Below are 14,430 nucleotides of genomic sequence, written 5' to 3'. Positions count from 1 at the left end.
GTGGGGGATTGTTGGACAAACTTAGTATTTTAGACTAAGTTGTGAATCATTTTGAGACTCTATATGAGTGAGACACATTATGTGTTAGTGGTGTGTATTTATTGGAATGTATTCTCCTTTTCGAGGGGATTCCAACGCATATTTACACGCTCAAAATGAGTAAAAGGTGAATGAGAACTGATGTTCCAAAGTTTTACCTTTTAATATGAAAAGTGGTTTTGAACCACATCGAGAGTAGCTCAAACCTATTCCTTAGTTTTTCTTATAAATACCATGTACCACATCGAAAAAAAACCAAGTTCTTTCAAGCCTCTCTTTATAAATAGAGTCTTAGGGCACCAGTTTTATTAAGTCGAGGAAATAAGAGTCATATCTTTCATTCTCGGTCTCTTTAGTCTTAAATTTTTCCAATATTCCGGTGATAGTTCTCGGGCTCAGTTCAAAGTTCGCTGAGAGTATATTCGATCTATCGATTATACTAGTATCTCCTTTTATCCTGGGAAGCAGGTCGCTAAACACGGATGGTGCGGGGCGAAACTGCTTTAAGGAAACAGTTTTCTGGACTCGAGATTAAATCCAATCTATGTTTGTTTTCTCAAACTCCTCTCTTAATTTAATTGTTAATTCTTATATGCTTATGTGATTTAATGATTAGCAATGTTCTTGTGAATTAGTTTTATATTCAATATATATATATATATAATAATGTCTTTATCGTACAAGATTGATAACAATCTTAAACAGTTTTCTTCAATTTTCATACTTTCTTGTGAGTAGACGCAAAAGTCAATTTGATTGTTTAAATTGGATTTATTTATGGATATAGGAGTGACCATTATTTGCCTCATTAATTAAATTAAATTTAGTGCGTTAATTTCTTTGATCACTTGTTGTCATGTGCTTGAAATTAATATAAATTTGATTTTAAGTGTTGCTTTGTTTAAGCATAATAGGTACGAGGCAAAAATAAGCACAAAGTTGTTGGATAATTGGTTTCTTATAAGGTTATTGATGCTTTAATGGTTATTAATTTATGATCAACTTATATTCAAGTGGACATATTTGGTGACATCTCTCTCGAGTTGATCATTATAAATTGGTAGATTAAACCCAAATTTATAATTTGTCCATGTTTTCGCTATTAATGGATAGCTTATTATATTTTGTTTAATTAACATGGTGATTGATAATATATATGAGTTAGAGTTTCTTAATTCTGAATTGATTTCGGAATTATTAGTATACTGATACAAGAATCGTATATGCTATAGTTTACATGCGTGTTTGCAAGTTCATAACATGATATTGCTATGCAATTAAATGATATGGCTACATAAATGTGACCCTTCATGATGGAACTTGATTGTTTGGTGATTAATTTTTAATCATTGTTGAGTGATGATAAGGCATCAATTATTATTGTTTAATCTTTAATAATGGAGTTATATCACAAACTTGTAATACTGGATAAATAGAGGCCTTACCGCGCCTCTATGTAATTGGAGAAAATAGATTACAAGCATAGTTTGGTGACAATAAACGTGATGCAAACTATGTAGTTCTAAACATCTTATTTTAATAGATTTATTTGTTAACAAAATGCTAATAGTCTATATGGAGGCTTTGGAAAGTTATTAAAGGAGGCATAAGTTGCTTTATTATGTAACGTGTCTCGTTAGTTAACATTAGTTTGACTGAAAAAATTTGTTCTAGTATTTTCACTTGTGTTGCACTGGATATAATGCAGTAATATGTTTGTTGTTAAATAATGTGACGAGTTGTGCAGCTGAAATGAACCAGATTTACAATTGCTCAGGATTCTCCACATTAAAAACCTAATGGGCCTGGAGTACAGGTTATGGGTCGGCATATAAATTATATTTTTCTGGTTGGGTTTTTTCCTCCAGTTAAATAGTAATTTCACGTGTTGGTGTTAGTCTGTTGCGACAGTGACACACGACACTATTATAGTGATCCATGTGATACTTAATACGGCGAATATTGATATCAGTATTTAAGATGAACTTCAGAGATAATCCGAAAAGTTGTTAACCCTAACGCATCAGTTGATCAAGGATCATTGAATGTGGGTTTATTGAAGATTTATGTTCTTCCTTTGGCCTTTTCTGGTTGTACCAATAGGTGAGCCAGAAATGTAGGTTCGTGTGAACCATGTAAATATTTTAGAGAAATTCAGTAATTGAATTTTTAATAATAAGAACCATGGGAAGTTCTTTAAACATGATATAAAAATCTTATAGGTTTTAATGAATGACGTAAAACCTGCTCAGATGAGAGGTAGTGACACGATACGTGTTTACTGTCTGGTTTGATAGTAAAACATTTGTCATTCGTACTCACAGTCGAGTCAATATTGAAGCTCAATAGAGAGATGTGTGCTCTATAAACTCAAGGGTAAATCCAACTTAATACAGATAATTAATATGGTAGTGAATAAATTTGATGATAAATAATCACCGGGCAAATTCTGTTTGCAACGCGAATATTCATGAGGTCATTGCACCTTACTCGTATTAAATAAATGGAGTAGATGCAGGCTTGAGTTGCGCTCTGAGAGAGATGCAAAACGATTGTGATCAGTTCAGGCTATCACTGAATTTGAGGATATTAGTTACGAAGGGCTAATCGTTCCTTAAACATGATACCATAGAAGGAAATAATTAAATTTCCTATTAGTTTTGGAATATTTTCTGACATTCTGTAAAATATTAAAATTGTGGGGGTATCTAGGATAGAAAATTATTGAATTTTCTATGAATAGTGGAATCTAATGAAACATTCTTGAAAATAATTGAAATGTGGGGGTATCTCGAAACTTGATACCAATACCTATGTTGGTAGCATGAGATCCAAAATCAATTGAGATATTTTGGATGGATACATAGACAATGGTTGAGTCTAATAATATCCGATATATGAATCTAATTTTTGAGATTCGTAAGAATACTATTACAGAGTTTAGGAATGCTTATGCGATAAGCTAGTAGATCCTAGTAGATCTGTAATTAAAAGTCATCTAAATGAACTTACGAGTTATTGGATGAATGTGAGGATGAACCTGTAGAGAGCAAAAGACTTGGATAATTGCTAGTCCCAAATGTCTTGATAATTTGCTTGAAGGTGAACTCGTAAATTTAATAGAAGCAATGCGCTTCTCGTATAATTCCTTGATAAGTGAATATATCAAGAGAAAATTTGACTATTACTGAGAGTCAATAAATCAATATTTTCAAGCATGTGTACTAGAAAATGGATTGTGCATGTTCTCTATGTCCTTTGTGGGGGAAAGGATGTTAAGAAATAGAGAGAGTGGTTTTGTTTGACATAATCTTGTTTAAAAAATATATACATCTTCTTATGAGATAGAAGCATTAGGACCCAAATGAATTTTCAAAATGGGAAAATATATGTGGGTCTGAAGGAAGTATAAGGTCAGACTGATAATAAAATATTACAATCTAATGTGATGACCTTATATAATTTATGAAATATTCTCGAGTTTTGAGAATAAGGTTCATTAAGATGATAGTAAAATTATCATATTTTGAAATTTAAAAGTGCATCAATGAACATTGAGACGGTCTTTTTAAATAGATATTTGGAGAAATATCTATTTATGTGAACCTGAGGGTTGTTCTAGATAAAGCAAGAGTAGAAAATCTGTATTTTCGGTGATCATGTTGAGTGAAACAACATTGACACGAAATAATTGCATATTAAATTTGATATTGTTATGATAAGCAATGGCTTCAAATAAATGACATGGTTGCCATTTTGAGGACGCTCAAAAATTGGTTGCTATGTGAATAAGGATTGCCAGTTTAAGGACACTTAAACTCGGTAATGATGCAAACTGAAATTGCTGGTTTTTGGGACGCTAAAAGCTGGTAATATCAATAACAAGTGAAGCCTTAAGTAATAACTAGTAAAGTTATTTCATAAATGTGAAATATGTCAATATGAGATGTCAAACTGATTCAAAATCAGAGAATTGATAAGTGTACATGTGTTATTTACACATGATATGCAAGTCATAATTGATTGCATGTGAGTGATCTGATCATTACGAGAAGTAATGACAAGAGGATCATCTCTGAAAATCTTGATGAGATAGAAAAGTTTTGATTTGAAGATTACAATCTTCGTGACTTTAAAAGTTTTAGATGATACATGTCACATGTTGGTGATGTAAATTTTGAAGAGATCAACGAAGCTAAAGTTGTCATAGATAGAATGGATTTATATTTATCCAAGCGTAGATGAACAAGGATCTCTCAAGAAGGATTGCAAGTCTGTTGTACATAGGCTACACAGTTGGTAAACTGGGTAGATGCACGAGTACAATGGAAATTGGTCACTTGGAAGTGATTGCAATGAGATTTAAGGTGTATGATATGTGCTCGTGAGCTTAGACTGCAATACGAAAGATATATCTAATTGTACTATGTGAATATAGTATGTAAATTAGATATTTGACTTTAAGAACTTAAAAGTCATTCGAGAATAGATTTCACACTTAGCAGCCGTGTCATGGAAATCCTAAACTTAGCTCGATTCTTGATGGAATACGAGTCTGGTGCATAAAATAAATGCAGTTAAAAGGCTGAGTAGCCACTTTGTAAGGATATTCCTAAATGATAAGGAAAATATGTCTTCAATATGCATATATCGTGTAATCAATATGCAAATTGGGAGATCACATTATTGTGTATGAAATGGTATGTCTCACATCTATGATGAGGACATAATACCATTAAACAACTATTCTCAACGAGAATTATCATGATTGACTATGTAAAGTCAAATGATAATATTTGGATCCACTAACCAGATGGTTAAACTAAGCGAATCTGTTTAAGCCAAGGGAATCTAGTTAGACCGAGAGATAGTTGTCAAATCATCGAGAGGAATGATCTTTGCCTATTGCTTAACAGCGTCATGGTGGACACCCAACCTTGCTGACTGGAGATCCCAAGAACTTGATTCAATGGGACAACTAAATCATGATGACCAAATCACTGTGGGGGGTCACCCCTGTCCTATTTCTATGATGATGAAACAGTGAGACCCGTAAGGTACGAGGTTAAGCTTTATGCTTTTAATGATCTTTGACGAATACAAGGATTTCAAGTTTGAATACATAATATTCGGTTGAGTAAACGCGGGTTACTCTATAAGATAAAGATCACTTATGTAAAAGAGAAGTATGGTCGCTTCAAAGGAGAATTGTGAGGCACAATTCTTTAGAAACTCTTGCAGAACCTGGACGATGTTCCAGGGCCAAAATGGACATAATCATGAGAACTGAATGAGTCAGAAAACATATAGTAATGAGTACGTCATCATTTACACAAACGGTCGAACAGTTCAAGGACATCGCGCCATACTGTCTACCAGTAAAGTCGATATACTTATTCGAGCGAAGGTTCAAGGAGCATTCTCTACCTATCGTATTCTATATCTGACCGCCGGAACTATCACCTAGTCAAGCTCCGCGTCTGTCTGTCTATGTGGTGCGTGTTACCGGACCATCAATCTCATTTATGGGGAATTGTTGGACAAACTTAGTATTTTAGACTAAGTTGTGAATCATTTTGAGACACATTATGTGTTAGTGGTGTCTATTTATTGGAACGTATTCTCCTCTTCGAGGGGATTCCAACGCATATTTACACGCTCAAAATGAGTAAAAGGTGAATGAGAACTGATGTTCCAAAGTTTTACCTTTTAATATGAAAAGTGGTTTTGTACCACATCGAGAGTAGCACAAACCTATTCCTTAGTTTTTCTTATAAATACCATGTACCACATCGAAAAGAAAAACAAGTCATTTCAAGCCTCTCTTTATAAATAGAGTCTTAGGGCACCAGTTTTATTAAGTCGAGAAATAAGAGTCATCTCTTTCATTCTCGGTCTCTTTAGTCTTAAATTTTTCCAATATTCCAGTGATAGTTCTCGGGCTCAGTTCAAGTTCGCTGAGAGTATATTCGATCTATCGATTATATTAGTATCTCGTTTTATCCTGGGAAGCAGGTCGCTAAACACGGATGGTGCGGGGCGAAACTGCTTTAAGGAGACAGTTTTCTGGACTCGAGATTAAATCCAATCTCTGTTTATTTTCTCAAACTCCTCTCTTAATTTAATTGTTAATTCTTATATGCTTATGTGATTTAAGAATTAGCAATATTCTTGTGAATTAGTTTTATATTCAATATACATATATAATAATGTCTTTATCGTACAAGATTGATAACGGTTTTATGGATAAGTATGATTTCTGCAAAATAATGTGCATGAAATCTACGGCATTTACTCCCTCTATAGATCTAGCAATATGACTAGATATAGACAAATATGCATTTTGTGTATATGAAGTTTGGTCAATCCACCTCTTAAATAATAATTTTTGAAAACTATCACTTACAATACTAAAATTTAAATTTAATTAAATTTTGTGTATATCATTAAGGACCATCTTACGACGTTAATAAAAAAAATATTATATTAATAAAAATTAAGTTGGGGATGATTATTTAATTAGGGTTTGTGTTATTCAAGATCAAGAACACTTTTATTGTATATTGAGCTTCAAATCTTACGTATGACTAGTCAAATTGAAACTTGAAACATCAAATATACATTTTTATCATCAATTCTTAAGTTTGATTGCTAGTTTTTACTCGTCGGGTTCGTATTATTTTATCGGCGTTCATCTAAAGTTTGCCTGAAATCATCGTAAATCGACGGTATTACTTTCATTGTTAGCTTCGTTAATAGTTATTAGATGATAATTGATGAGTTTTGTTCATTTATTGTTCGACTTTGATGTTGTCAAATTTTTTTTTGAATTTTTATTTGATTCTTCGCCAGAGACGACGAATCGTTGGATGTTTGTTGTTGTTGATGATAACATCGAATGCTCTATATAGTATATTGAGAGTTTTTGAGCTAAAAAACCATAAAAATAGACTAATTTTTACACAAACCGAACTTTGCCAGATTATTGTGAACTGATTTTTACACAAACAGAACTTTGCCCCGAAATCTGGGTTGCCCAGATTCCGATAGAATATTCTGCAACATTCGGGTCACCTTCTTCAAAACCCACTCTTTGATCTGTTTAAATTCAAATTAATTTTCAAAACCTATTATTGGACCATTTTACCTTCACACCATTAGTTGGTTCCTGACGGGAATATACAAATTTTAATTAAATGTAAGCTGATAGTTTTTGAAGATTATCATTTAAGCGATGGATTGACCAATGTACACAAATTGCATTTTTGTCAAAGATATATATAAAAAAGCCGTTTCATCCTTTAACTTACTTTAGCTAAATAATTCAATGTTGAGTGCAAAAAAAAAAAGACAAGGAAGCTATTAATGCAATGAAGTTCGGTACATAATCTACTGTCTTAAGTAAATTCACTCATCTAGTAGTAAACTAGCAAATAACCTAACCAGATGACATAGTATAATCTGCAGTTGCAGTGTAGTTTGGCGAGATTTTTAGTTCTTAAATTTGGATTTAGTATTTAAATTCTCTTGCTCATCCTTTGTGTACTTTTTTGTGGCCATCACTGCGACAGAGATACTACTTTTCCTCTGCAAAGGAGTTGATGCGAATTAATGGCACAACGAAGTCTTTGGTAGCGAACCATCTTGCAGAATCGCTAGCTGGGGCTATGACAATCATAGCTTTTAAAGAGGACAATCGATTCTTTTCAAAGACCCTTGACCTAATTGACATAAATGCCAGCCCGTACTTGCACAAATTTGCAGCAAATGAGTGGTTGATCCAACGTCTGGAAACATTCAGTGCAACTGTTCTTTCTTCCTCAGCACTTTGCATGGTTTTGCTTCCTCCCGGAACTTTTAGCCCTGGTCAGTACTGGTTTAATTTTTTTTACAATATTGTTACTATTTGATGTTTCTTCTGTATAGATCTTCATTGACCACTTCTATCTGTATTCTGGACCTTGCAGGATTCATTGGAATGGCATTGTCTTACGGCCTTTCGTTAAAGTCCTCACAGGTTGGCTCGATCGGTAATCTGTTTCTTTTGGCAAACCATAGTATTTCAGTAGAAAGGCTTAATTAGTAATACATGCACTTACCAAGTGAAGGTCCTGAAGTTAATATAGAAATGCGCCCCCCTAATAGTTGGCCAGCTGTGGGTAAAGTCGACATTCAAGATTTGCAGGTAGATTTTATTAGTTACTTCTCACTTAAATATAGACTGTTCGAAAGCATTTAGACATATCGTTTGGAAGCAGATAAAATATCGACCAGCTGGACCACTTGTGCTTAGTGGGATCAGTTGCACATTTGAAGGAGGAGACAAGATAGGTATTGTTCGTCGGATAGGCAGTGGCAAAACTACCCTCATAGGTGCCTTATTCCGTCTGGTGGAGCCCTCGGGAGGGAAGATTGTAGTGGACAGTATTGACATTTCCACAATTGGACTACAGGATTTAAGGTCACGTTTTGGAATTATACCACAAGATCCTACTCTCTTCAACGGAACTGTAAGATACAATTTGGATCCCTTATCTCAGCACACAGATCAGGAAATTTGGGAGGTAAATTCAGGTCACTCCTGTAAAGGAACCTGTTCAAAGTGTTTATAAACACAGTGAAGACTCGTTGAATTTGTTCTCTTTTCTGGCTAATGTCTTTTTGGGATTTCTTTGAAGTTTTATCTAATATCTGCTTTGTGTCACACGCAAGGTTCTTGGGAAGTGTCAGCTTATGGAGACTGTCCGGGAGAAAGTAGCCGGTCTTGATTCTTTAGGTACTTAGCATTTTCCAAGTACTTTATATTTGAGCTCTTATGGTAGTCACTAGTAGTAACTGTTATAATATCAAAATGAGATCCTGGTAATGGTCTTCCTTTAACACCTTGAAGTTTTAGGTTGGCGGGTGGACTCAAGTTCGACCCAACCATCCGTGATCCACTTAATATAAGATCCTGGTCAGGGCCTTCCGCTAACACCTTGAGATTTTAGAGTGACTGGTTCTTAGACATAATATTAATATAAGATCATGGTAAGGGCTTTCCTAACAACTACCAACCTGTCGTTTTAGTGGTGGAAGATGGGCTCAACTGGAACATGGGGCACCGGCAACTGTTCTGCTTAGGCCGAGCCCTTTTGAGAAGGAGCAAGGTACTGGTCCTTGATGAAGCAACTGCGTCAATTGACAATGCTACAGACTTGACTTTGCAAGACACTATCAGAACTGAATTCATTAATTGTACCGTAATTATGGTGGCTCATAGAATACCTACAGTGATGGATTGCAGGATGATTTTAGCTATAAACGACGGTAAGAATCTGTTCATTGTTTATGGCTGACTGTATGCGTGACTTCATTTTATTTATAATGACAGCATGTAGCATCAAACACATCTAGGTCACAAAATGCATCCGTAAAGTAAAAGGAACCATAAAGCAATTTGAATTCATCTGTGAAAAAAGCTTCCACCCTTTTTTTTTGTAGAACTTACATTTCCTCGCAGACTCTCCGTGAAGATTGTATGCTCTGCAATTAAAACTTATATTTCATTGGAGTGTATTTCTGCATTAAATCTCAGGAAAACTAGTGGAGTTTGATAAGCCCATGCACTTGATGAAGAAAGAAGGTTCACTGTTTGGGCGGCTTGTCAAGGAGTATTGGTCTCAGTATCACTCTGCAGAATCACATTAGCTTGTAGAAGCAAAGAGTATGGTAGTAGATTCTACTTGGCACGACTAGTGTATCGATTCCCAGAGCTATTACAAGGCAGGGCTACCTCATGTTCTCATCATTTAACAAGGTTGCTTAGATGAGATTCGACAAATGTTTGAGTTAAATTTGCAGTATATTAGAAGAAAGATGTATTAATTGTCAGAATAATGGGAAGCAGAATACCTTCCAAGAAGGGCCGATAACATAGGTGCTATATTACTCAAGAACTAAATAAAAGGAAACTGGAATCATCTTGCACTTCCAACTAAATGAATGGGGGCTTGGAAATTTGTAGAAATATGAATTTATTTGTAGTCTGAACCAGGTGAACTATTTTTTTATATAGAAGATTACGGTCAAGTTAAGAGCATTTCCAATAAGGTGGCATGGTTCTCCAAAAATAAAATATAGCTAGCCGTGTAGCTGATTTAGAGTTGAAGATTCTCATAAGCAGCAATTGATTTGAGTTCATGCTAGTCTTATAGCATAGTTCCCAAGTTTATGCCAAAGCCACGTCTATGAGCAAACATGTTTGAATAAGCCACCTAGCTAAACATACCCTGTTTGAGTATCTCAGTTCATCCTTTAAGTCCCTAAATAAGAATATGCAGAATCAAATTGCCAAGATTAATTAGCAAATTTAGGTTAAAAATAGCGAGTACTACTAACACATTTAATGATTGGCAACGAAGTTTCCACCATTACTTCAGTCTAAACAAGAATATCAACACCAGCAGCACACATATTGACATAAAAGTTATATTATATTGTTACTTATCATCATACAAGAGTAAAATTCATTACAATTGGAGATTAAAGTTGATGACATATCTAAATAACAAACAAGCCACTATAAACACTAGAGAATCTTTGGCCAGGAATGTCTGAAGAAATCTTCATGGTCCCCCTAGTATGGCATTTTCAATGTCTTCTCTGCTTAGTGCATAACTAAATCGCCTTTCAACATCCTTGTCAAGATTTCCAGGTCCAGTCCTCAGGTACCTACATTCAAATTGTTAGGAAGCCTGTCAATAATCAATATGTAGAAGTCTTATTTTCATTTCAAATCAAGTTTTAAAAAAGCATAAAACATAAAAACCATACAAGTTCCAAACCAGCAATACCATACAACTGTTTAAGGTTTTTTCACATTCTTTCTTATTTTGCTAGGAGTAAAAGACTGCTGGCTAGGTCTGAGTTCAGATAAGTTCCAACATCAGCATTAAGAGCTACACCAATTTTTTTATCTAGTCAGCGAATGCATAATCTTCATTTCTAAATATTAGATACATCACCCTGATGAACATGGGGAAACAAACACAGACACTCTAATTGAGAGAAATATATACCAGATACATTTTGAATAAAAGGAAAAAGCACCCTTTACACGAAAGGAAGCTTACACGAGTTCTATTTTTCATAGCTTCTACTAACAGCTAAAGGAGACAGAAAACATCAACTTTCTAAACATCCTTTGGCCAAGGGCAATAACAACATTCTTTAGCAACTAATTAGGCAAAATGATAATGAAGCATCTTTCCCTGGTGCCTTCATTGGGAAAATGGCTATCACTGTCTCAATTATTCTAATGATTTGTTTTGAAAGGGGGGAGAGAACTTGATAGAACTTGCCATAATTACTGTAAACAAGAGGAGCACCCGATATCCTTCTTTACAGAGGTAATTACAAAGAATAGGAAGAATTGGATATAGCAGCCTACAATCCCCACCCCTCAAAGTAAAATACAGTCTCTTTCATTGATTACCCCACTTCAAACAAAATAAAATCCTCTCGCTGTTGGAAGGTTTCGAAGAATTGAGTCACCGAACTGCAAGAAAAAGAGGTTGAGTGACCTGATTTCCTTTCTAAAAGTAGAACATGGTATTAAAAAACTTGTTTTTGCTTCCTCTAATCATGAACCATCCCTTATTATCTAATGCTCCAGTTGACTGGGAACATGAAATTTGTACTACCTTGTGGGTAAAAATCAAAACTTTCTAAACTTTTCAGCTAGCCCAGTCCCACAACATTTTGTGACGAATACCTAATACCTAATTCCTACTTGTAATAATTTACTTGACAAATTCTGGTAAAAAAAAATAAAGAAATTGAAGTCACTTAATTTCTCATATCCATTATATGATTCAGAAATTTTGGTTTCATTGCTAAACCCATACCATACATTTCATCCACAAAGGCAGTAAAATTGAACATGATGTAATAAGAATTTAAGTAGGTAAAAGTGATATATAAGGGGCAGGTAAAGGATAAAGCAAAAGGAAGGGACCTAATGTGGAGGTCAGTGACATCAAGGGAAAGATGAGCATGCCAATCAGATTTATCAACAAACCAAACAGCTCTATCATCTTTGCTCTGATAAAAACCCAAGCTTTGAAGCCATGCCTCAAGGCAAGGTAAGCTATGAGCGTAAATGGGTTTGTTCTTTTCCGGAAGCAAAGTCATCCATTCATCTGTCGGCGCCTCCTTACCCCCGTCTGAACACTTGCTCACTACCAGACTTCTTGTCGTTCTTCTTCTTCTTCTTCTTGAAGATAATAACGTGTGGCTTAATATTAAAGGACAACTGGGATTAGAAACTCTAGAGATACAACAAGAAGATGAACACTGTTTTGTACTTCTAATCAATGGCGATAATATACAAATTGCAGACATCCCTGATTTCACTTGGGTGCTCTTCAGTGTTTGGTTTTTCAAGGTTGAGAGTTTTATCAAAAAAGATTAAAACAAGTGGGTTAACTTGAGACAAATAAAAAGAAATGAGAATATTTTTTTATGATGGAAAAAAAAAAACCAAAGCTGTAAATTCGAGAATACATATTTTTTTTATTATTCTCTCCAAAATTTACATTTAAATATTTTATTAAGTAATTGCAAATATTTTAAAAATTAAAGTCAAGACATTTAAATATCAAGTTTGTTTTTGTGTCGGTGTTGTTTTAAATTGAAATAATAAAAATTTAAAGAGAAATTACCAAAATTATTAAGTTTTCTAAATATAATTGTCAGGTTACTTTTTTATGATTATTTTTTTTATAAAAATACGAAATCAACTAAAATCAAGAGACATGTTACAACTAATTGAATCGAGTTTTTTTTATTGTATTTGAGATTATACGAGATTCCATGGAGTCACAAAAACTCGTCGAAATATGCATATAGTTGAATCGGGTCGAAGAAAATAGTATATCTACAAAAAAATTAGAAAAACAGTATTTTTTTTCAAATGGAAAGGTATTTTTGCTAAAAATAATTAAAATGACAATATTCTTATAAAAATATTTTTGACCGTGGATATTTTTCAAAAATGCTCAAAATTAAATCCGTAAATTTTGACCAATGTCTTGCAATCGTTCTTTGAAAATTACTTGTTGCGCAAGACATGCCTTCACTTTAATAAGACTAAGTCAAATTGACAACCCTAAGTAAGTTGTATTGTAATCTTAATTTGTATTTTGTATTGTAACATTTAAAGTCTGTAAAAATGATCAAGAGCTGACTGGAGTCTTTTTACGAAAACAGTATCAAGCCTAAGAATTCTATCTGAAAAAAGATCAAGAAGATCATGCCTCAGAAGAATTATGAAGAAATTTGGAGTTGAATAAATCTGTTTTGAGAAAAATGTTCTAAGTCAAGATCTCTACAAGTCACAGATTTAGTGTTATAGAGAAGTCATTCGAGAACTCCAGAATGATTTATAGAGAATTCAGGAAAGCCACCAGAGAACTCGGAGATATCGACAAGCCAAATTTAAGACATGAAGATTGGAGATATTGACAAGTCATTTCTTCACTAGAAAACTCAGAGTTATCGACAAGTCTAAATTCACTAGAGAACTTAGAGTTATCGACAAGTCTAAATTCACTAGAGAACTCTGAGTTATCGACAAATCAACAAGTCACTAGAAGACTCAGAGATATCGATAAGTCAAAGTGAAGATATGAAGATAAGAGATCTCGACAAACTAAATTCTTTTATAGAGAACTCAGAGACCTCTATAAGTCAAATCAACAATAGAGTGATTAGAGATCTCGATAAGCCAATATACTTATCGAGATTTCAAGTTCTCTATATGCCTAACTGGAGATCTCGAGGTAAAATCTCAAAGTATAAATTGCAGACCAGTTCAATATCCAAGATTGACAATCAACAAATAATCCACACAGTTGGATTAACAAGTCTACAAAAAATAGCTTGAAAAGTTTGTAAGATCAAGGGTGAAGATTAACTGACAAAGGAAGATCAAAGTTAATACAGTATGCAAAGATATGCTAAACCAGAAATGGAAAATATACTTTTCCTAAAATAGAAATGATAAGTGACAGTTTACTAAAGTGAATAGCATCTATTATTATACACTGTGTAAACTAGTAGTTAACTATGATATAAAGTTAACACTGGTCCTTTGTTAGTTGTAACAATTTAGATAAGAAAATCTTGTATTCTCTCAAGGAAGAAGATAAGCACTTTATCAACAAAGAGCCTAGAAATTTTGTAGCAAAATATTCTTAATTTTTTATATAAAATTAAGTGAGTTTTGAAAGATCTGTGTACACTGTTATTGCTTGTTTAATTTCAGTATTAACAAATTTCACTGCAAGATTTATTTACTTTGTTCACAGTCATAAATACTTCAAGAAAAGCATAAAAACACTAAAACAC

General features: G+C 33.8%; 1 protein-coding gene and 1 pseudogene across 1 annotated transcript; one reads left to right on the top strand and one right to left on the bottom strand.

The window, feature by feature from the left end:
* Positions 1-10,120, top strand: part of LOC141710949 (ABC transporter C family member 10-like) — a 143,580-nt pseudogene extending 133,460 nt beyond the window's left edge.
* A 375-nt stretch (positions 10,121-10,495) lies between these two features.
* LOC141713016 (uncharacterized) lies at positions 10,496-12,496 on the bottom strand. The gene is made up of 2 exons (XM_074516202.1): positions 12,038-12,496; positions 10,496-10,752 (listed from the first exon to the last, which is right to left on the bottom strand). Exons 1-2 carry the CDS (start codon positions 12,421-12,423, stop codon positions 10,647-10,649), a joined length of 492 nt encoding a protein of 163 aa, XP_074372303.1. The 5' UTR covers positions 12,424-12,496; the 3' UTR covers positions 10,496-10,646.
* Between the last annotated feature and the right edge of the window lie 1,934 nt (positions 12,497-14,430).

This window comes from Apium graveolens, chromosome 3 (genome assembly GCF_009905375.1).
Source record: "Apium graveolens cultivar Ventura chromosome 3, ASM990537v1, whole genome shotgun sequence".
Taxonomy (NCBI): Eukaryota; Viridiplantae; Streptophyta; class Magnoliopsida; order Apiales; family Apiaceae; genus Apium; species Apium graveolens.
Note: the sequence above shows the minus strand (reverse complement) of the source record. Positions and strands in the feature narration are given on the sequence as shown.